Source organism: Condylostylus longicornis, unplaced genomic scaffold (assembly GCF_029603195.1).
Source record: "Condylostylus longicornis isolate FDR11 unplaced genomic scaffold, ASM2960319v2 ptg000033l, whole genome shotgun sequence".
NCBI lineage: Eukaryota > Metazoa > Arthropoda > Insecta > Diptera > Dolichopodidae > Condylostylus > Condylostylus longicornis.
This window is the reverse complement of record NW_026578002.1, coordinates 885,851-912,105: the sequence shown is the minus strand read 5'-3', so window position 1 is coordinate 912,105 and position 26,255 is coordinate 885,851. Positions and strand designations below refer to the sequence as shown.

The window sequence follows — 26,255 nt, the reverse complement described above, 5'->3', positions numbered from 1 at the left end:
ACATTAACTAAACTGGTTGCAACAGATGAAGAAGATGAGAGATGTTATTTTATAATTGCTGTAGTGAATGCATGCATGTGAAATATCGTTTAATACTTCGGTTCATTTCAATTTACCAATTTTTACGATTCAAAGAAAAACCGCGACAAAAACAAAAACAACAGCAAACTGTTATGCGTGATTCTCATTTGCTATATAAAATGGTTTGTAAATAAATCTGGATAAAAAAAATAGTTTGTAAAGTAGCACTTTTCCTTTGAACAAGTAAAAAAAATTGTTTTTTGTTAAATGAATTATACTTCAATTTTTTTCATTCATATATTAAAATTATACTATGTAATAAAAAAATATTGCATACCTTCGAGGTGAGAACAAAAATTAAGAGAAGATCCATTGACATAATGTTTGAATTGGACGGGCAATTAAGAGAAAAAAAAACAAGCAGCTTTGGAAAAAGAAGAAGACAAAATTTTAATTTTCCTAACTTTATGAGGCGGGTGAGTTTTTTCCTCCTCCTTTCCCTTCAGCAAGAAAATGAAAAAAAGAAGGTTGCTCCAACAAAACAAACAATTCCGTAAAAGCTGACAAAATCTTAACAGTTCCCTTCTATAGCGTGCTGCCTAACAGAGAACCGATGAAATAAAGAACGTTTTTAAGGAAAAGGTTAATTTCAATAGCCATTTTGTTATTTTAATGATTAGTTCTTCGAAGATCTGTTTGTGTATGAAATTTCATCTTTTTATCCTACAAATTATAGAATTTTTAGACAGAAAACGCCCGGAGGACAGAGTTCGGCGAATAAACACTTTACTTTCAAATTTTGAAAGACGCTATAAAATATTTTTTGTTTCCTTCGTAAAGAATTGGGTTTATTGCAGTGTGTAGAACATAAACAAGTTTCATACATATATGTATTTATGATCTACTCGAATTTGACATAATAAAAATTTTAAATATAATTTGTAGCAATTGTGCTTTTTTTTTTGTTTTTATTTTAGAACTGAATGCAATTATAATAAAATAAACGTTAAATAACAAAACATGATATTTTTAATTCTTGTATTTTTACTTTCAAAAGTATGAAAAAAACGCAGCAATTATATTTTTCATCTCTTGAATTTTTTTGTGTTTTTGTCTTTAAACTATAATGTTCGTGGAACGTTTTAATTACAAATATTATGAAATCCGATTTAACAATATGGAAAAAAATTCAATAATTGTCAGGTAATTAAGTCAAGATTGAAAATTGAACAGGATCATGTTACATTACAAATTAATTCAAGAAAAAACAATTAAGAATTTATTAAATTGCCAATATATAATTGCGATTAGAAAAGAAGATTCACTGCATTAACTTGAATATCTCGCATTCTATTCTAAACTCTGACGTTTTTCAATTCAATCGTTTATGTCAACCGAGGCTATACTTATTCAACGATTAGATATATTCTGAATCACAACACTAAGTATAACAAGAAGGAAGGCTAACCAAACTTCATTAGTTTGACCCTCTTTTTTTAACGTTTGATTATTGTCTTTTAATAATAATCAATATTGTAACACAATAGTTACATAATTACCTAACCTAATTGTATAGGGTGTTGAATAATTTTTGGGTAAATGTCCTATGTTCGGCTTAGTCAGCATTGTTTTTCAGCAGTAATAGGGCCATGTTTTTTCGAAAGGATTGTAATAGAACACAAAAAAAATTATTCTAAATGATAGAGATTGAAAATCAAATTAAAATGTATGAATGAAAATCATGTTTATATAAGTAAAGTTTTACTAAAAAATAAATTCTTATGTGCAAGAATGTTAATTTTTATTTTGTTTTAACATTCAGAAATCCGGCATTTTTATGGCCTTGATAAATGCAGACACACTTAATATACATTCGTATTGTATAATTCATGGTTATTTAGCATCTATGATAATTTACACTGTAAAACAATAAAGCCAAGATGTAAATATTGAAAAGAATTTCATTTTTTCTTCTTATACCTTCTGTATACTTACCTACATACGAGTATCTGTTTCACAAAAGCGCTAACAGAAAATATTTTAAAAATAAAAAAAAATTAAAATATTTTAATAAAATCTTTATAAACCATTAAAATAAAGTAAAATCACTAGAACACAGAAGACTAAATCATATTTTTATAATCTTTAACACTGATATTAAATTTTCAGATTCAGAATGTTCTTTTTAGCAAAGACTAGTATTATTCGAATGGATTTAATATTAGATACTCATACAATGTTATTTTATAAATTTTCTTATCTTTCCCATACACAATGTAAATGAAAAATATTTTTAATATTGTTATAACATTCTGGTAGCCTGGTCATAATATCAAAATCAAAAATATTAAATTCTATGCTATGACATCTCCTTTAGGTTTATTCATGATTCTCTACCATGAAGAAATTCATTTTGGTCTGAAAACTCTCCCTTATTGTCAGTGAAAAGAATTTTAGAACATTTGGAATATGTTATGTATGGTAAGCAAAGAGACATTCGTCACATTACTTAAAGTAGCAAATCCTTTCATTTACTGAAAATCTGCATAACCTTACATGTTGAAACAATTTTCGAAACACAATTTATAAGAGTTAATAGAAATTTCAATATTGGTTCGTTAAAAATTTTTTATGTATATTGCCTAATATTGACCAATTTTATATTTGAATGCATCGTTTTCTTATGAACCGTTTACAAAATCTTCCATACTCTTAATGTTCTCATATATACACAGTTTTGTTATATTAATTAGAATAAGGCCATTAAAACTTAAATTCTCCTAAAGTTTATTAAAAATTTGCTTTTCGATTTAGTGTACGTATACGAATTCAAGGTGTAATTTACTGGCATATTTAATTAGTTTTCATAACATCCAAAATACCTATGTATGCTTACATGTTTATTAATCATAAACTAAAGTAAAAATATATAGAAACGCCGCTCATGAAACATCTATAAATAGTTCTTTGCAGATTTATTTTTTTCTACTTTTCTTTTTTGTTATAAATTTTCTTTTTTTGTCATTTAAAAAAAAAAATATTGCTCCAAGTTATTCTACATTTTTATTAAAATATATTTTGCACAATTTTATTATAATAATTTTTTTTCTATATTCTCCTATCTAAATTTTAATTTCTAAAAATAAAAAATAATATTTGTAATATTAAAAATGAAAACTCGGCAATAAAACTATTTTACTTACCATATTCACGTTTATTTACGTTATACCTTGATGCTTGTTTGTGCATAATGTGCATATCTGATGAATGTATGTATTTATAAGTAAATATAATATGTTTAAATAAATTAACATAAAGTATTTCTTCACTTGTTTTATTATGTTGTTCTTGAATTGTGGCATGAAATCACATCTTCAATAATAACAACAACAACAATACAATAGGAGTCTTGAAATTTTTTTCTTTACTGCAGAATAAAAGCTCATCTATAATAATAAACACTTCTTATACTCCAATAGATCGCTTGTTTGTATTCAAACTCAATAGAAATGTACAAGTCGAGTACATAATATAGAATAATAAAAGTTAAAAAATAATCAGAAAACCCGCATTGCTTTCAGACTTTAGGCTTAGACTTTGAAAGTACAATTTTATTTTAATATGCGAGCATGTAAAGTTTGAATATTTTTTTTGTTCCAATATGCTTGTTTTATTTTAATAATAGTTTTTTTTTTTTTAATTTTAGATTGCATATTTTTATTTATGTTTTCTATAATTAGTAACTAATATTTTATGTGGAACGGATTTTAGATATTTAGTTCCGTTATTCTATTCAATAGCGTCATCATTTAAGGATGGGCTTGTAGGAAAATAACTTGCGATTTTAATTTTACAAAAGTAAAATTATTTAATTAAAATAATATGCACATTTAGTTAAAAAAAAATATTTTAATAAGAAAATTGCATTTCTTGTAAAAATTTCAAAATTCGGAGTTTTTTTCTAAATTAAATTTTATTTATGGCTTGGGAAGACATACAACTTTTAGTTTTGCAACTGCTTAATTGTTAAAGTGGCATTCACAATTACGTTTTCACTGTTATAGAAGTTTGGAAAAGCTTGAAATTTAAGGTACCGAAAATTGTAATTCTACAAATGTCGAGATGCGATAACTTGTGAAGGGATGGAAATGGAAAAAAATGATATTTAAACAAAATAAAATATTTATGAAGATTTTGTATTTAAAATTTCGCAGCCATGAAATTTCGGACTTCTATTTAAAATTTAATACAACTGAATGTTATCATTATGGTTACATTATTTTTTGAATACTCAAATACGTGGTAAATGTAATTTTAGTAATTTAGTTGCACAGTACATGAAATGAAAGTAACTAAATTCCGGCTTCTTATCGTTTTTATGAACAATATTAGCGAAAATGTTGGAAAAAATATAAAAACAATATTCACAATTTCCTCACTTAACATTTATGTATAACCAATACATTTAAATTTAAAAGTGTTTTTTGTTTCTTTAAGAGTTTGATCAAAAAACAATATTACATATTGAAAATCGTTTAATTCACAATTCTTTTTTTTTAACAGTTAGACGATCATTTTCGTTTCATTTATTTACCGATCGTTTTCTATATTGTACCCAACCAATAATTCTTTTTGCGGATTTTAAAGAGTGAATGTTAACAATTCTTTTCTATTTTTCTTAAAGCGTTACAAAGATGAACGTCGTTGTACGCGACGATAGTTTTTTTTTTGACAACAATTCGTATATATTATAAATAATTATTGTGTAAATTTTGTTCAATTTGAAATTATTTCAATACAACAATAAAAATTATACACATGTATATACATATGTACACATAAAATACATAATATTATGTACACGTAGTACACGTTAATATGTACGTGAATGTATACTTAAAGGAAAACGTACACAATACAATTATTTAAAACAAAAATGAAGTGAAAAGAATAAAAATAAAATTTCATATTTTAAAAAAAAAATAAAATAAATACAAAATGTATGAATGTAAGTATGTTGTATCTGTGGTTATGTTGTTATGTATAGTGATATTAAAAGAATACAAGAAAAAAAAATTAAGACGTGTCGCCGCTTTATGATAAATAAACAAAAACAGAAATAGCATCTAAAAACAAACGAAGAGGAAAAAAACCATCTTCCCACTCGTCAGGTTGTTAGCCCTGAGTAATCATCGTAAAATGTGATAAATCTGAACAAAAAATTATTCGTGTACAATTCACAAAATTGAAAGGATCACGAAATTTTAATTAAAAATAGAAGTTAAAAAAATACCTACAAAAAAAAAAAAAATTGGAACAGTTTGAAGCAGAGTAGAGCGGCAAAACTGTTTTCGTTTTTGTTCATCTTCTTTTTCATTTTATTAATTTTTCTCGTTTGATTCTTGCGTCTAACGGTTTTTTTTTTTTTCATTTTTATTTTATTATGTTATAGTTTTACAGTTAGTTGAAATTTATAAAATTATCTTTTGTTATTAACGTTAAGAGTCATCTACAACACGGTTGGTTCGTTGTTGTTTTAACTGTTCCATATTTTTTTTTTTTTGTTTTTTACAAAAAATTCTAATTTATTTTTATTTTTTTTAAATTTTTTGTTAGTGTTTGTATTACAAAAAGAAAATAAAAATTGTATAACTAAATATTAAAAAAAAAAACAGTAAACTAAAATTAATAATAAAGCATTAAAAGTGACAAATGTCAATCAGTCTGACAGATTTAAATACAAAAATCATCACAACATCGGCTAAAGTCATTTCTCATTGTGAATGCTCTAATATTGTTTTATACAAAATGCAATAGCAATAAAAGCTGTAAAATAATAGTAATAATTTCAAATGACTTGAATTACAAAAAAAAAAGTTATTGGTTGGTTGTTACTTTTCATAAAAAAAGAAAAATTTCAATTGCCCTCATTGTAAATTTGGTTATAATAATAATAAATAAATCGTGACTTAAAAAAAATTCATTTAATTTTTGAAAATAATTTAAAATAATTCCAGGAATTCAATAAAGACTTGAAAAAAAGTAATAGTTACATTTCTAGTTAAAAAAAGAAAAAAGGAATCCGAATATTGTCAAGGTCCAAAGTTTATTGATTTAAAATTTATTAAAATTTATTGATTTCATCTAAATTCTTGGAATAAATTCATAATATAATCGGACAACTTTGATAAACGTAACCAACGTGTGGTCGTATGGTAAGTAAAATATTAAACTATTTCTACTATTATTAATATTGTGAATTGATAAGCGTGATAAAATTAAATAACAATTACCAAATTCAAAGCCGACATTTTTGAGTGTTGATCAATGAACAAAGTAAACGAAAATAATTTTCAATCAAATATGTTAATTTTAAAGAAAAACAATATGAAATGCAATAGAAGATTTGTGTAAGTTTTCTTTTTGATGTAAAAAACACGTAAGTGATCAAACCATTCAGTATTATTGCGATTTAGGAAGCCCAAATTTATTTTTAACTTAAAAGGTGGCGCCAAAAATATACCAACCGAAAGAGAAAGTTCAATAAAATTGTAATGTGGTTTCGATTCCTGCCACCTGCTTCTACTAAAAGGTCCCTAATTCATTTATAGCAGTTTAAATTTTTGAAATTTATGCAATTTGGAAGCATTTTTTAAAATCGTAACATTATAAACCTAATCAAAACTATGTATTTCTATATGTATGTACATATATGTATGTAAATATACATTTTTGAACGAATTGAAAGTGTGAGTATGAGTATGATGCGTGGTAGTATCAATTAGAATGACCTTGAATTGGTATCACGAAGGATTTAAGCAATGTCGAAGAAAATCTCCAAAGAAGTCTTTGGAGATTTTTTTTCCTCACCTTCCTTTCGATCTTCGGAAATAATTATAAGTTTTCCAACTTTATTTTAGGTTTAGTTAATCTTGCATTGTTATACATACATTACTTTGGCGACTATTGAGCCGCAGAATTATTTTGCATTAAACTGCATATAAATATAGTATCGAAAGAGAAAAAATCTTTCAAGTATTGTTATTCAAGTTGCATCAATTTACCATGTTATATTTTTATATCACTTATTATGTTTCTTTAACTGATTCATTTTTAAATTATGGCATCAAAACATGCAACCAATATGAAATTTAAAAAAAAATCATAAATTATTTTTTGAAAAACAAAGAAAATATCATTTAAATGCAAAATATATTCTGAGATTTTATATAAAATTGCCTAATTTGTTAAAGTACCATACTACCATTGAAAGTAATGTCCTAAGCAAATCAAACACAATAATTAAATACAAAGAGAACAAAATTGAAATGCAAAAATTGGTAAATGAAAATTTGTTTTTTTGTTCTGATAGCACACAACTTCCTTAAACCTCATTTTGAAATCGCACATGTTTTTAGTCTTCTCAAATACTTTGAATGAACAATATCCTATAGCCAATAATCGTTATATCGCATTGCAAAAAAAAAAAAATCTACTTTACTTTTAAAAATAAATGTTTAATTGAGAAAAGGGCACGTGTATTTGAAATATTGTTCCTTTATTTTCAAATACAATATTCTATAATACAAAATTAAATGTTACCGCGCATTAAAGTATACCCCAATCTTTTGAGAGTCTATCCAATATTATTCATTGTTTCTATATTATACCGACACAAGATTTGCAATTTCACATCATACAAAAACAATCACGTTTTTCATTTAAACAATAAAACGGTAATGATGACATCAAATAACAAATGATTTCTAATTTCATATATCGTACTTCGGCATATATGATTGTAGGTGCACAACATACTCGTATGCATATTTACAAGTTCTTTATATAAAGCAAAAATTTGTTAACTCTTAGTTTCCACGTGATGCTTGATCTCAGTTTTGTTTTAGTCGTTTTTTTTTTAATCTCATTGTATTTTTATGAAATATGTTTAAATAGTATGTACCGTATTAAGTTTCGCGTGATTAAGTTTTTTTTTCGATTATGAATCGTGAGTAAAGAAAAAATATCAAGTTAATCTTCAAAAACAAACCAAGAATTTCAAGAGTATCACAATTCAAGCAAAGTATGATAGTATTTTATAAGAAGCATAAAATGCCATACCAATATTTTGGTTCTTTAAAAATTTTACTATTTGTAAACCTTTGCATTGACTTTTCTGGATTAGAGTCTGAGCCCTGATATTAAAATAATTTTAGAATGACTTGAATTTCCTTCAATATCAAAAAACAATTTAAATCTTCACTATTATTACTATAGTTTGCAGGTTTAAAGAATTTTAACTGAGAGTCTGAATTTGTAGAAATGCTAAAAGTAATTTGTACATTTAAAAATTATGCGCATTCTTTTAAGAAAAAGCAGTCCTACTTGCACTAGGAAGAACGAAATTGTTAGTTAGTTAGTTTGCAGTTTAATTGATTGCTCATTTTAAATTTGCCGTAATTGTTGGCTGACGAATAGGAATTTCAAAACTAATATATTAAATAGTAACAGACCCTTATGGTGAAATGATATACAATAATCCAACACACTATACACTTTATATATGTGAGTTTTAAACATAGATTGTGAATTATTAGTTGAGTTGTGTCTCGAAAAGGTTGTCCGCGCAAATTTATTTATACTGTGTGGGCTTACAATTTTCAGTGGGGCAAAAATTTGTTTCTTTAAAGGTGTTTTATACAGTGGTGTGTTAACATATACAAACGTGTAAATCTTTAAGTGTACCACAGTAGGTAGGAAACTGTTTTTTAAGAGTTACGAGTTAAAAAAAAAAAAATTTTTTTCTGACTTTATCGAAACTAGCGTATAACTGTGGCTACTTTTAGAGATGCGTTGAAAATTTAATAGGCTATCCAAAAAGCATATACAACGAACTTCGCAGCACTTTTACTTTCACCAATACCACATTCGTTCAAAAACTGAATTTTTGGAAATTTTTCCGTTTCTCTTTAAGATAACGGTATTTTTCAGTATGATGTAATATTTCAGCTTTTCGAAATTTTCCTCAAAATAGGTTTCCAATTTTCCAAGCTTTCTATCAAGATACCAGCCATACTAGTGGAACTCTTAAACGGAATGTTAACCGGCGAAATTAAACATCTTAAATTTTACATTAAAATCTCTTTTAGGAAATGTAGTGAAATTTAGTTTTTAAAAATTTTATTCCTTAAATAAATTTCTTTATTCGAAAATGCAGAATATGCAAACCGCTTTTTTTGTAATTTGTCATATACGACGTATAAAATATAAATTTGTTGTAAAGAATTTATGATTAAATTAAAAACTCCAAAAGTTTCAAAGTAGAATACTAGATAAATTTTTTTTCTTAATATTACAATTCCCAAATACATTAAATTTCTAAGTGAGTATTGATAAGTGCGTGATTATCCTATTAGCGCAATATGAAAATATAAATGATGCAACATCATTTTCTTTCAACTAGCTTATACCGACATACTAACATATTGACTAGATTATGTATAAGTATAATATTTTGTCTAACTAATTAAACGCCTTCCAAACTGGAAAATTTACTTTTGAAATTTTGTTTTAATCATCTTGTATTTTAAACTAGTTTAACAAATCTGTACAATATTTGGGGTACTTTATGTTTTCAAGTAATATACGGTTTGCATTTTCTTTAAATGCTTAAAATAGTTAAAAATGTAAGCTGTTAATTACAGATTAATTTCTTTTTAAATACTTTTTTTTAATTTCTTGTTTTCGAGTATTTATAAAACAGGTTAATAAAAATGCATCCAAACTTGTTAAAATAAGGAAAATTTTTCATTTGCTCCAATTTGCTTCCTTACGTGTTTTAATAAAGTGGCATAAGGAATATGAATGAAATTGGGTTTTATTGAAAAAAAAGAAAAAATAAATTGAAATTAAATTCAATTTTTATTAAAATTATTCTTTTATTTTTTATTAATTACGTAAAAAAATATACATGTAGAGAATTAATGTAAAGATTTTAAAAATAAACTTTAAAAAATATTTTCTAAAATTAATTTCAACCACAATACCATAAACAAGTAAAACAAATGATAACATTGTGAAGAAGAGTATTGCCGATTGTTTTGAAAAAATGCAAAGATTTGCGGCTGGACCGAAATTTTTCTAAATTTAAACAACTGATTTCAAAGTGTAGAGGAGCAATCTGAATGAATTAAAAAAGGGGGACGCTTGTAAACATACATAAATATGTGTAACTTCTTCAAAATACAACCTGGTATAGTTCAGAAATGTTATATGTGCATTTAACGCATGGTATAATATGCAATTTGTTGGGAGTGTCATTTACCCTTAAATGGAACACACCTAATCCAACAATAAGTGCAGTTATATTGATGTGCGAAATTATAGTGCTTTATTAGAGCAAAGTAGTTTAATTAATTTTAAAATGTCAACGAATTATTCATGTACACTAAAATATTCAAAAACCATTAATTCTAAAAATTATTTAAAATTCGAAGTATTCTTCTTCAAGTAACTTTTGTTTACAAAATCATACAATTTTTACATTCATAATTATTATAATAGTGGAATACAAAAAAAAAAAATATGACATTTTGCTTTTTCATGAAAACCAAAATAATGGTAAACAAATAAATGCCAAAATCAAAGACTATACAAAATAATTATAATATTTTTTATGTACATATGTATGTATATAATGTAAGTATGTACGTACATTTATAATAAAATGATAATAGTAATAACACCAACTAAGTGTATAAGACAACAGAAACATCATTTAAAAAAAAAGCTGATAAACAACCGCAGAACGTAGACATAAAATGTTTGTCTTAATAAAGTGTCATTATTTTACAGTATTGTTTTTGTTGTTGTTGTTGTTGAATTACTTACGTTGACCTTCATAATAACCTGAGTGAGTTCATGTTTTATGTCATCAGATGGAAGGTTGTAATATCTTGACAGTGAAGCTGACATAGAATTTTTTTTTTTATTTTGGTTTTGTTTTGTTATATGGAAACAAAAAAAAAATCTGCATTGTTTTTTCATATAGTTCTTTGAAATTGACTCTTCACAATTGAATATTGTGTACCCACTGCGATGATTTGCAATAATGTGATCTTACTGAAATCATATTGGGATAAATCATACTGTATATATGCAAATAGTTAAACAATTGCAAATAATTTTAATAATAATGCACGGTATTTTGAAGGTGTGTTAAATAACATTCAAATTGATTTCGTATGGTGTCTAATATAAATAGAAATTAGTATTTTTTTTTTTCATATTTTAAAATTAGGTATTTAATAAATATGTTTTTATTATGTTACCTTTTTATTTTTTTAAAATTTTATATCACTACTCACATGTGTGAATATTAAATATGACAGCTGTAAATCACATCAATCAATTCTTTAATTTTTGTATATATTATTAAAAATCACAAAAACCTTAGATATAAAGACATACATATATGTACATAATATGTATTTAATTATAGATTTATAAAAAAAAGAATACATAAATTAATTTGACGTTGATTAGCTGATTTAAATTAATATTTTCTTGTATTTATGGAAAAAGGTATTCGATATGGAAAAAAAATCAATTTAATCCAAATATTCCGCCCACTTCTGTAAGATTGCTATCATAAAATTAAATATACATTTTATTTTAATATAAAAATTAATGGTTTTCATTGAATTATTTTATATTAATAAGAAACTGTACAAAAACTTATTGTAAAAATATTTTTATTAAAAAGTTTTGTTCTGCAATTCTCGGAGACAATTGAAAAACTAGCGAAATAGCAAGCTTTATTGGGTATAGTTCGAATAAGAAGCACGCACGCAAAACAATATTCAATTTCCTTCTCCAGATATTTTCAAGGAGCTTTTTCGGTATTTGTGGTAAAGCGAGACCTATTTCCGAAAGCTTTATGCGAGCGAAAATATTACAACTCTTCAATACCTTTTCAAGCATATTATTAATGTCTTTATATCTAACAAGTCCCAATGCTCAGAGAGAAACTTGAAAGCACACCTTATTTTATATGGCCTTTTTTAAATCGAAGTGGCTATTTTTTGAGAAGAAATATTAAAATAAATTCACACTTATTATAAAGCAGGTAAAATTTAGAACATATATTTGAAAAATCAAAAAAATGTATTAATATTTTCATTGATAATTATTTTAAAATTTAAAAAAAAGCGGAAAAACAACAAACACAACCTTCGCCTTCAACGTTTTATTTGTTACTGAAAGCATTTCATTATTTTTAAGTGAACAGCTTTTTTTTCTCATAGGGTAAGTTAACGCAAGATATGGGAAGTACCTGTGGTGTCAAGTTGAAAATATAATTAATGAAAGATAATTCTTAAATATTGATATAAATACATAGTAAAGAAAAAATTTGAAGAGGGAATTAGAAAATAATATCTAAAATACAATCAAATATTATTTGTTAAATACAAATTTTATATAAACTTCAAAATTTTACCTCTATTTTTATTTGAAAAAATATTAAAAACTTACTATCATTTATATCAATTACCTAAGAAAAAAAAATATTTAAAATGTTTGGAAAAAACAATCATATATTTTTATGACCGGATTTGAATATTTTTCTATTTTTGAAATAAATGGTATTTTACCAAAAGACTCGAAAATTCCCACTGTAAAATAACAGGTATTTTAAAATTTTTGTTCAGGTATTTTAAAATTCTTTCCGTTTAGAATTAAGATAGGTCATACATACACATGCAGGGACATTTTATAAATAGATTGCTCTTGTTTACCTGCTAATAAAATATGAAAAAAGAGCACAGCAAAAATTTTGAAGCACTCAATATAACATGTTTGAAATAGTTTTAAAATAATTATTTAAAAAAAAATTTATTGGAAGTAGGTACATACATATTTATTTTTAATAATTTAAAAACTAACTGAAATTATTTGAAACAATTTTATAAGTAACGTATGAATAATCGAAATGAGATAATTCAAATTGTTGAAATGTGTCAACCTATATTACTTTTAATAACATTTTTGTTAGCCGACACTACTCAACTTACCTTATTGGGAAATACAAAATGTGCATAAAAAATCATACATCCTTCCTCATTAACATTTGAAACCATACTGAAATATGAATTTGAAATTTTTTTCATTTTTTCTTTCCTCCTACCTTTCTTTCTTTTTCGTGCAATAGAATTTAAATGGGAAGCTTTTTAAAAAATGTGTATAATATCCTGAGATTTTTTAAAATATTAATCTCTTTTTTACGTAAAAAAAAAGAAAAAAATAATAAAAAATATGACACGATCAGTGGCATTTAAAGAAAAAACCAACAACGAGGCCAAAAATTCGTAACATTTCGTAAAAAAAATTGAGTATTGGGACTTGTTAGATATAAAGACATTAATATTATAAAAGAGTACTCTACCCTTAAAAAATACAAGAAATATTTTGCTGCAGAATCCAAGGTTCACCACACAAAAATAAATACAATTCTTATAGTGCTATATATTCCGTTTGGTCTAAAAGTTCCGAGAAATTACAATTAGATTTGCAAAGTTTTTAAACTGTCGGAGATTAAAATCGGTAATTTAAAAAATCTATTTATTTAAAAGGACTATAACAGTATTAGAATTGAAATCAGAATGTCGTATGAAATTTCAAAAAAACGTAGCAGTCGGAATCAGGGTTGAAAGTTTTATGCACAACCTCTGTTATATAGTCAATATACAATAAGAAAATATTTTATTCTACAAGTAGATTTCGATTTACCGCACTATTTTTATGTAATGAAAATGAAATCTTCCTTAATCCATTGTAGCAAATTGTATTGTTTATTTCTGTATTAAAATCAAAGTAAAATGAAAACGCAACTTGAAACTATGAAATGGATATTGAAATGAATTCAATTGAATTATTTTTTTTATGATTTATTTGAAGAAAATGAACTTTGTTTTTAATGCGGCAATAGAAACCAATTTCAATACATTTTGTACGGAAAAATACAATATCACGTTTGAGAAAAACTTTACACAATTACCTATATATTCAATTAAAATCCACTTACCGGCATATTTAATCAGTCAAATTGCTAATCAAATGCAGTTCACTTTATCATATTCATTTATTCCGATCCAGGCAACATGGTGAATATTCACTTACAATAGTTTTTCCTAAGCAAGATTGCTATATAATTACAATTTTCCAACTTGTCATATACTAACTATAGCCCGTTTATATTATTTATTTGAGGTTGATAATCTTGAATTTTAACAAAAACAAAATACACAACGCAATAATATGAAAAAAGAAAATCCGGTTGTAGGAAAAGAGGAACCAGAAATTTTGTATGCGTATATTTATGTACATAATTATGTACGTATATTATACTGCACATATTGAAATTCATGAATGCTTTTTCTTTGCAAACATTCACAAATTGTTACGTTATGATTTAAAAAAAGAATTATAGAAAACTGCAAATTAAATATTTGAAAAGACACAAAATGGTTCGTATACAGAGATGGGTAAATGAACATACTGCTAAGATGTGTGTGTATGTAACTGTGGTTAAATAACATAACTAAAATGGCCAGTTTTTGAATAGTTTTACTCTATTTCTTTAAACTATTTCATAGATATTTAGAGATTGTGGACAATATATAGTAAACTAGTGGAGCAACATCATATAAATAGCAGTACCCAACGCATACACATAAAATTTGTACAACATTGCACATAGACTGCAATAGATACAGACATGCTAAACAGCATTTTTGTTTTCTTGACAAATTTTGAACTTTTTTTTTTTTGTAATTCCCTTTACATTTTATAATAGACTTTTTAAAAGAAATGCAAAGTAGAATTAATTTTAATGATGCTATATAAGATACGTATATTCCTGTTCTCTTTTAATAGAATGGGCATATAGTGCAGAATTATTATTGAAGCATGCAAGCACAAGACCAAGAACAAGACGAAAAAAAACAATAAGAAAGTTTGAATTGATAAGGTTCAATAATATCAACTACTTATCTGAATTTAAATACAAATAATCTTTCCAGAATAAGATTTATTTGTTTGGTCCCCAATATAAAAGTGTTAAAATTCATGTATTGTAAAAGTTGCCATATAGTTCTTGCGTTATTCTTGAATTTGCAATTTGTCAAAAGGTTATATGGCAAAATATCTTATGTTTTATAAATAATTGTTTTGCCGGGATGCACGATTTTCGGTGGAGGAGTGAACAAAGACTTTCAATAAGGAAATTAATCTAATATTGAGGAAATTATATAACGCATCGACAAAACTCGAAGAAGATTTCAGCGAACTAATCGCTAACATAATCCCAATAATAAAGCAAAGACATTAAAGCAAGCGATAATAAAGACAAGACAACCAAAAGTTAAAGTTAAAGTAACGATTACAGAAATAGATAAACAGTAGGATTTTAACTCAATCTATATGTTACGAAGAGTGCCTGTTGTCTTTCATTCTCTTGTCAAGTGTAAAGTCGAAACCATCAGTAGAAATTGTAAAATTAGAGAACATCGTTGACATAATGTTAAAGAAAGAGGTTATGTGAGAACGAAACAAATCGAGACTAGGCAAAAAGAAACGAACAAAATGTCTACTCTATCTAGAGGTGACAAAAGAAGAAAAGTTAAGGAAGAATTGCAAATTTAATCATGACATATAGGAGGACGACGATTCGTGCTCAATATTCAATAGTGAGATGTTCTGCTCACGTATATAAAATAACTCAAAACACACACCCAAACCTCTCTATATTAAAAAATATACAGTGTATTAGAAACTCAACGGTAAATAATGTGCACAACGGAATTCGTTTTAATTTAAATTAAAACTTTAAAACAACTTTGTAATATCTATTATAAGCACTTTTACTAAAAATAGTATCCATAAAACGAAGTAAATAATCACAAGTATATAGAGGTATGTATTTTACACAATATTACACAATAATTTGTCATTTAAAAAAGAAAACAAACTAAGTTGCGCTATACAGTCAATATGGTATGAAATTACAGCCGGTGCATTACACACTCTTACATTCTTAATTTCAACGAAAATATTTGTATAAAGAAGGTGTACATATAAATTTCTGTTTACGTACACTTGCACATATGTATGCATTATACATTATTTTAAATACGCAGACAGGTTATAAGAGCTGTTTTTGTTGTTATTATTGTTGTTGTCACTTTTAAATTTTTTTCAATATTTTATGATGCTCGAAATTATGTGAAAATTACGTGAAAATTAGAGAAAGTTACTTAAGACTATAATTTAATAAGATGAGAAGTAATTGTTTAAAATCATAACTTTAGAATTATTTGTTAAATCAATGATAAATAAGAAACAACAATTTATATTTAAATAAGCGATATACGGTATTCGTAGTTTTTTCCAAGTCTTCCTAGAAACATAATAATAAAAAGTCTTTTCAGCACGTTAACACAAGCAATAAGCATAGGAATGTTTTCTAAACAAAACGGAGACTTTCGAGAAAAACCACATTTGAAGCCGACAATTACGACCACAACCGAACCGCATCTTCGGGCGCCACGGGTTAAAGTCAAATTAAGAGTAACTCTTTCTCTTATTCAACAACACAGTAACGAAATTTGTTAAAATTTAACTCTTAATTTGATAAATTGATCTATGCTTGACGTACTATAAATTTCTAATTAATTTTAAATTTTAGAATGTTGTCGAGGCATTGAATTCTAAAACTAATTTATAAATTTACTTCGAAAGTGAAATGTAAAATTTTATAAAATAATTTAAATAATTTTATGGTAATATTATGTTGTTATATTAACATTTCTCTAGAGAATGCCAGAAAATTGACACATTCTTCATTTCATTTCTCATCTAATAGTCATGCAATTTTACAAGAACACAAAGTGTTTACTCAAAAGCAGTCTTGCCCAAAATAAAAAACAAATTATAAAAATTTGTCCAAATAAATTTTCATTTTGCAATCTAAAGAAAATTTTTTTTCACTTCTATATTAAAATATTCCATATAATTTTTACACATCAATTCGCACTTTAAATTATGTATACATTCACAACGATAGGTACATGTATAACATTTACATATTTATATAAGTGTAGTAAAATGAGCATTACCATTAAATTATAGCATTTATATATAACTAATAAAATTTTTATTAAAAATTAAAAAAATAAAAATAAAAAATTATTAAAAATACCATAAATAATTTCTAGTTGAGGAATTCTAATTAATTCTGCAAGATATTTGCGACAAAAACACTATACTGTTATAATATACGCGTACGGAAAATTGTATACAAAATATTTGTACTGGAGTTATCAAAGATTACTAACCAGAAGAAAACTAGATTTATAACTTATTTTCCAATAAAACCTGTACTTATACATTTAGGAATCGAGTTGAATTTTATTTTTAATTTCTATCTAGTACCTGCATAACTTCTAACACAAACACTTGGCTCAGTAATTTTTGTATATAAAATAATACAGTAAAGTGTGTTATCAAATTTAATATTTTTAAAGTTAACAGAAGAATCGGTATTTTTTTGCCTTAAAATTTGCGTATATGTTATATGTTACGAAAACAATAAAGTTTTGGCTCCTTAAAGTAATGGTCAAAATTGGTTTTATTACACTAAAATTTTGTATGAGTTCTTAGTCAGTGCTAATAATGAACTGATTTGTAATTGATTTTAGATTGCCCGATTAGGTGAGGCTCCTCATTCTGAGTGAACATATTTTGTCCGTTATTGACTTACTACATATTGTGTTCGCTATCTTGTTGTACAATTACCAAAAATAACTAAACCCACAAACTTTGCACTTCTCCATGATTAGCAGTACTTTTGAAACTGAATATTTTGCGGGAGCAATTCCTTACTCAAAAACAGCTGAATACCCAAAATTATTTAATTAGTGTTGCAACAAAATTTTGCATTGTGAAAATTTCTACGGCTGAAAAATATTCCTTACCTTAACTGTAAATAAAAGAATGCTGTCTATTATCCATTTATAGAATCACAATAAAATAATCGTTACTGAAATTAAAGTGTCAAAATCATATTAAATATTTGATTTTTTTCTTTTTTTTTTTAACACTTATGGTAGAAAAATTTTTAAGCTGGTTTTTAATTTATAATAAATGCTATCACTCATATTATGCTGGCTATTGCAGATATCAACATAAAAAAAACAAGACTCATTTTGTCATAAATTTTCAAATCACCCAGTTATTAGCACAATGCATACGATCATAAATGACAAATTAAATTTTTAAAAATGTCTAATTTGTAACAATTACTTGCATGATAGTACAGAATATTTTTCATATTAAAATGTGGAAAAATCTAATAATTATTGAGCAAAAATTTTATTCCACATTTTTTACTGCGAGTTTTCTGATCTCAAAGTTTAAAAAATAAAATTCCAAGAAATGTTTCAAATTGTATACAAATGGTCATCTGTTAGGATAAATCAATTTACGCCGTATTAAACGAAATTATTAATTGTTTACAACTAGAATCGTTATAGGAACAATTCGCGCCCTCAATTCGTTATATGATAAATCCATCTAGAGCTCAATTTACTATGTTAACATATATAAGTAGATTTGATATTGAATATGTTTATACTGCAACCTGATGTTGGAATGAATTTTGTGATTGAAATATTTAATTTAAAATAGATTAATTTTATTGTAATATCTTAATATTAATGAAAGAAAATCAATATAAACGAAATTAAAATATTTTTTATTCGTGTGTTTCAGGAACAAGATCACAACATGATGTTCAAAAAATTTCTGCAATGGTTTCTTGTGATTATCGGCTTAATAAATATTTTCGTAAAAAGTATTATTGCCAATCAACTTGTTGAATTTTTTCAAGACTACAAAAATAATCACATAGAAGATAAGGTAATATAATTTAAATTTCATTCAAAATACTTTTATAATTTGTATATTTGAGACTCAAACATAGAACATAATTTCAAATAAAATATAATATTCGAAGCGTTACTGCCTTCGCCAATTTCCACTAGCGCTCATCGTCTCAAGTCCAGGTTCAACGGGGCCTCGTTCAGATCTAGATGCATATTTATGTTCATTGGTCTGCAATTTACAAAGATTTGACACTGTTTGAAGCTAAATCCAGAATATGAAATAGATATTAACGGAAAAGAACATATCTTTCGAACAAAAAAAAAACGATTTAGGCTTTGTACAGTGAAAATTTCTTGGTAATAAAACCAATTAATAAATTACTAATCTATGATTACGCTTGTAAATTTTAAAAATTTCAGATAAACGCAATATTAACAGTAATTTATCGCGAAATTTGTTTTGAATCAAAACAATTAGATAACTCCTATGTGTATTTTATTTAAAAATTACTTCCTCTCTTTTTGACAAAAGCTCATTAATCATATAACATTTTTTTTCTCAAAATTTTTCATCAGAAGTTTTAAAGATTTTGCATTTCAATTTATGATCCAAAATAACTTTATATCATGTTTTATATAAAAAAATAATTGATTTTGACAAAATATGTATACAGAATAGACGTACACAGCGGGAGCAATTTCTAAAAATAGAAACTGTAAAATTGTTTTGGCACCGGTCAATTTATTATTTTTTTTCTTTTTTACTTCAAAAGCTGTAAATATATTCAGATTAGGTACACAATAGCCAGATGTATACAGCAAATAATAAATAACAGAGCGCATATATTAATTTTACGCTAAATTAAAAACTTGCAAATTTCTCAAATATTATATTTAATAAATTCATCTCGGTTGAGAGCTCGCATTCGGTAACATAATAGCACATTGTTATAATTGTCTGTTGTTTTTCTTTTTGATTTTTAGACTGTGTAAAATTAATATTAAGACATTATTTTAAAAAATTAATGTAAATGGATCCAATTATAGTATTTTAATCTCTAGTTGTGTAAATTGAATAATATAGTTATATAAAAATTATCAAAGCACCTGCTGTTTACCCCACTTAAATTAAATTATGCAATAAAAAAAAACGTGTTAATAATAAAACTATTAAATTTTTTTCACTTTGATTTTTTATTTATACATTTTTAATTATTTGTAGACATTTTGTTTTTAAATCAGAGAAGAAAGTTTGATAGACCTATAGCAAACCATTTTGAAAAATGAATTTTCACATAATTAGTAATTTTCAAATATAACAAAGAAGACACACTGAATTGTAGTACAGATTAAATCCTACTCACCAGAAACAAAGAGCCCATTTAAATGTCTTTTGAACCGAATGTGTTTATGTTGGTTTCATGCTGTTTCAACGTCTGTCTGTTTGTCCTTTTTTTGAGTATTTGTTTAAAAAGTCATCGAAGTAATAAGTTAATTGGAGTAATGCATATTATGCTTAATTAGATAATTACTCCCTAATTTACATATTAGATGTGTTAGAACTCCAACAAATATTTTTAAAATTTTAGATTATACAATTTCTGTCATTATTTAAAGTTATAAATTTTGATTATTCAACAGCCCGTCGTAAGCTGAAAGAAAAGTGAATTTCTCCATCCGGTTAATATTACATCATTAATCATTTCCGTACTTTAATAGAATTAGAGATTCAAGAAAGGAAAAGTTTTTTAAACTCAACAGAACCAAACCTATAATAACAAGATTATTAATATTTATTGTCTTCTTCACAATTATAATGATTTAAATTAATAATTAATAATTTAAGCTTCCCTGATTTTTGAAAAAAAATATACTTATATAAAAATTAAGCTCTTATTAAATGATTACCTAAACAAATTACTATCCAAACAAATTTTCCTATTCTATACAACCGACAATATTTATTCATAAAAATGCATGACAAATTCGCACAACAAGACAAATTCTTGTAAAACTAATTAAAACATAAAATAAACAATGCTCCTAAAATCTTTACAAAATTCAACTTTTTGCTTGTTAAAACTACAAAAGTTCTCAGTGCTCTAGTGGTGTAGAATATTTATTATAGAAAAAAATAATCTCTTATTAATATTTTAATTATCAATTATTAACACAAATTTTGAATACATGCCATCACTACAAAAGAGCATCAAAGACATACGAATGTTATTTAAATATAAAAGATATAATTAAAGATTGTATAACAAAATTTGCTCATCATCATACCATAGTACGTACTAAAAGCAAAAAACTCTATTTAAATAGAAAGAATAATGGAGTATTTTTTTTTTGTTTTCGAGTACCAGATTTTGAAGTATTTCAAACCACATTAATAATTACTTGAGTATAAATTAATTATCAATTGGGTAGCTTTTTTCTATATTATTTTTATATTCAAAATTTCGTCATCATCATAATATTTTTAGTTTTAGGTCTCATTTGTTACATAACTGTCATACATATGATATATAATTAAAATAATTATATTATTCGTGAATTCAAAATTCTACATGTTTTAACATTATAATAAACTCAAATAAATCCATTTTGAACACTTTAAGTAAATGAAAAAACTTAGATAAGCCCATATAAAGAAGAAAGTAGAGTTTAAGGCCGTAAGTCTAAACGGAGAAAATCTAAAAATTGTGTCACACAATGATTTTTTTGTCTTGTAGTTTTTGATTCAAAATTATTAAACTCAATTTAGTATAGAACAAGTTGTCCGTCCTACAATAGGGTGACAATATTAATACCGGAACTCTAATAAGTGTTGGTAAAATTGGCCGTATGGCAACTGCCTTCCAAATTCATAACATCTATTGTTTTTTTTTTTAAATCTTGAGCCATGTGGATGAAGTATTTTTTAAAATTAGTTAGCTGTATGGTTAGTCATGGTTCATTTAAAATATTTGAGAATTTTGACATAATACCCAAAAATTTTTAAATATGTATGTAAATAAAAACATTCGTTTGTGCGAAATTTCGGTAACAACATATTCACATGAGGTTTGTGTAAAAAAAGACCCAAATAATTTTTGACTCGATAACAATATTTGAATAAGTACTCGTACACGAACCGATATCGTCCATATCGCATTTTAAATTAATAATAAGTTCGGCATGACATATTTGCAATATAGTGATGAATGCTGCAATTTAGACACTATATAAAGTTAATGTTAAAGTACAAGGTAGACGACAAATAGTTTGACCAATCTTTATTCGGAATTTTATCAATCCGAATGAATCAATACGAAATTTTAATTCGGATCTCTCAAATTTAGAAAACTTAACAATTGTGTGCAAATTCATGATAGTTCATAGTTCACTCTTATTCTAATCCTAGATTATACACATGAATAAAATTTTTCTAATTTTTGTACTTCTCTATATTTTTCTACTACCACATAATAAAAATATTCTTAATGTATGTAAAGTTCATCGTTTTATTTTTAAGAACAGCTCAATGATAGAAGAATCGTGAAAATTTTATAAGAAAAATTAAGAATTGAATTTGCATAATAGTAATTTTTTTTTTTGTTTAGTTGTAATGACGCTGTGTATCTAATTTGAATACACTTGAAAATAAAATACAAAAAAAAAACAAAAATAATAAAGAAAACATGAAGTTCACGTTGTTTCTTATATAAATGAAATCTTCAGTCAAAAATTCAAGGTTCATAAATTTTTTTTTATTATGAAAACTTGTCTGTCTCATATTTATACACTAAAATAACTATGCATGTATTAAGAATATGGTATTATATAAACCAAACAGGTGAATATGTTTACTTCCGACAAATAAGTAGTGAATAGTAAGAAGTAATGAAAATTTGAAATAAACAAATTAGAAATGTCAAAATAAGAATTAATGAGATTTCTCGTTGAAATTTTTGTTTTATACTTTTTTAAAAAATATTTATTTTTTTTTTGTAGCAAACCACGCATATAAATTAGTATAAAACTTTGTATGTGTATGAATGTGTGTAAAAATAATTTTCCATGCTTCAAAAATTCTTTTAAAACTACAAAATTCGTATGTGTCATAATTTAACAATGACAAATTAATTTTCAAAAAAAAAAAATCAAATTTAAATCTTATATTATTTACGTCTTAATTAAGTAAAACAAATTTTAAATAGAATTAGAATGTTTGCAGTCTTATTAACAAAACAAATCATACTGTGTGGAAGTGTGCGCGATACGTGCGCAACATACATTGCGGGCATATGTGATATTGATATAATTGTGTGATAGTGATATTGCTATGGTGTTAATATACTGGTCAAGAGTTTTGCAAAAATTTTATGAAAATGTGAATTCATAATTTCGAGGCATCTAACTTGGTCGGCTTAGTACAAATTCTAGATATTGCAGCATTTGATTTTTACAATTCAAACATAATACAACCAGAAGAATTTGGTGATATTTGACAATTTTTTTTAGATTTCCAAGTGTCAAATTATTTGAATAATTCTAAATTTGAGAAAAAGTCGGTCCAAAAATTTCACCAAATTATTTTTTTATAAAAAACTACAATAATTTCAAAACACTGGTTAATTTTAAAGAAATGTTAATTTGGGAATAATGTAGATTTTGTATAATGAACAAAATGCAAACATTTGTGGATTTTAATCTTAAGGAAAGTTAATTTGACTTAATTACTTTGATAACAAAATTTGACTTAATCAGTTTTGTGTTACTGCCACAAAATAACAGCTTATATAATTGTGTATTGAAGCAAACAATTTTAAAAAAATATTCCTTAAAAAATAATACAAAAATTTTAAAAATTCTAAAACACTTTTTAAATTTACAGGTAAACTACTCTTTTCGTTATTATATTGATCATCCGAATTCTGGGGTATCACTTGATCATTGGGAAGATCGAAAAGGACAACACGTGCAAGGGCAATATGGATTAGTTGAACCAGGCGGTGTCATTAGAAATGTACATTATGAAGTGAATGGAGATAGTGGATTTAGAGCAATAGTTCGAACTAGAACACAAAGTATGAGAAGTTTTAATATATTTTCAAAATTAATAATTTATAATACAATTTAATTACATATTTTATAATTTTAGATAGTCGATTTCATCAATTAATTCATACTGGTGCACCTCAACCTAAAATACCATATAAACATAAAGATCCTGTTGCCTCAATTATTTAATTCAATTGTTTCAGTATAATTTTCTATAAAAAGTATTACCTTACTATAATTATTAATTAGTAAATATTTTGTTCTTATTATGAAGTTATTAAAAACTATTTGATTGGCATTATACTATAAATGAAATAGACTCATAATATTTAATTCTAGTAAATCGCATATTCCAATAAGTTTTATTGTCAATGTTATAAAATAAAGGCTTATTTACTTTTTTATATAAATTATTTTCAAATGAAATTCATATATAAGTTTAAGCCGATATACAGGGCGAATATTGTAAGTATTCCAGAAAATTACAATATAAGCAAAACATAATCAAATCTACTATGGGTATTTAATTTGATTAAAAATAAACTTTAGGTGCAATAAGGTCGTCGCTGTTCCAAAAATGCATTAAAGATTTCAGCGAAATTTTCTAATGTGAACAGCTAATCTTACAATATGCGACAACTAGGAACTTTGGTGTTGGTAATTTTAAGTCCTATCATGTTTTATTTTCTACTTACAGGCCACAATTTCTGCTTTAACCCTCAATTACAGATTCATCATCTCACCATATTTAATTTTTATCAATTACAAAAAATGGACACAATTTTTAACAAGTTCAACAGAAATTAACAAATCTAAGAATATTTTTTTTCCATCATTTATACGAGTAATCAATAAAAGAGTGACATTTTATTATCTTCGTAATACTAAAAATATTTTCAATCAAATTTTCAATTAAAAATCGAACGAATTAACAAATATTTCATCAATAATCATAAAAAGTTGAAATATTTGTATCGAAAATCGATTATCTCTTGTTTGTTCACCCTCCAGTCCGACAGTTTAATAACTATTGTAACTCATGTTATATGAAGTTAGAGTTGACCTTGAAATGGCTAAAGCAGTAGAATGTTGATCAACTAATTTGACATATGTTATAAATTAATTTTTTCGTTTATACCATTAATATGTGAAAAATAAAATTACAGCCCTACAAATAGTATAAGAACCCCTTCTTTTAATGAAAAATTTGTTGGACAATAGCATTTTTTTCAAAGGTGTGCCAATGTGTACGGATTACATCTTGTATGTGGATGCTACACTTCTATAAGAATTCAATTAATTTTCGAGCTTATTAATATTATAATTCCTATTTCAGAAACACTCTTAAATTACTTAATTTAATCATAAATGATAAAAACAAGTTATTCGTAAATTACGTTTTGATAAGAAGCTCAATTGAATTTTCAGCTACATTGTACCTGTCAAAAAATATGTATATACATTTTTATTATAAAAATACAGCTCGAGGTTCGTATACGAGAATTTGGGTATAAGTTTTCCATATCACAAGAATGTGTATCTTAATATTCGCCAACTCTAAATATAATTTTCATTGGACCTATATGTCAATAACAAGAATCGTCACAATAATTTTTTTTTTACATTTCTCATAAAAAAAAACTATTATTATAGAAAGCTAATTGAAAAAATTGATAATTCATTTTATGAAATGGAAAAAAAAATCTACTTTCAATAGAAACTGGTTAATCCCTTATTCAATTTTATTTCATATTGTCATTTCAATTCAATTAAAAAGAATCAATAGGAAACCAAACAATAATTTTATTCTTCACATTTAAAATTAAAATAGTAATAGAAAATAGAGAAGAATGAAGACAGATTCAGTCAAAACTAATGAAAAAGCTAATGAATGATTAAAAAAAAAAAGAAGAAAAAATTTAATGAATGAAAATAATGAACGGAAAAAATGAATGATTACACCATTATTAATTCCAATGCTGATTCAATGTCAAAAATTCTAGGGTGCAGTTGAATTTTTTCTTCATTTCTTTCAAAAAGGAAATGTTTTGTAATAAATGAAAACTGTGTTTCTTTTTTATTACAAAACATAAAAACACAATAATAAAAAATACAAAGTTGTAATAAATTTTTTTTATTAATTAAGCAATTAATTTGAGGATTAGAATAATTAAAAAATCTTTATGGTATTTTGTTAAGGTTGTTTTAAAATATTAGAAATGTGGGAATTTGATAAATAAATTAAAA

General features: G+C 25.2%; 1 protein-coding gene across 1 annotated transcript; it reads left to right on the top strand.

Moving 5' to 3' along the window:
* The first annotated feature begins 6,103 nt into the window (after positions 1–6,103).
* On the top strand, positions 6,104–24,322 carry LOC129608682 (cuticle protein 19.8). Its single transcript, XM_055520344.1, has 4 exons — positions 6,104–6,236; positions 18,850–18,996; positions 23,842–24,034; positions 24,109–24,322. The coding sequence occupies exons 1-4, from the start codon at positions 6,234–6,236 to the stop codon at positions 24,195–24,197; spliced, it is 432 nt and encodes a 143-aa protein (XP_055376319.1). The 5' UTR covers positions 6,104–6,233; the 3' UTR covers positions 24,198–24,322.
* Positions 24,323–26,255: the final 1,933 nt, after the last annotated feature.

What these genes read in the sequence shown, in the direction of transcription:
- LOC129608682 (XM_055520344.1), top strand. An exon ending in ATAATCACATAGAAGATAAG is followed by an intron (nt 18,997 to 23,841) that starts GTAATATAATTT and finishes TTAAATTTACAG; the next exon opens with GTAAACTACTCTTTTCGTTA. An exon ending in AGTTCGAACTAGAACACAAA is followed by an intron (nt 24,035 to 24,108) that starts GTATGAGAAGTT and finishes TTATAATTTTAG; the next exon opens with ATAGTCGATTTCATCAATTA.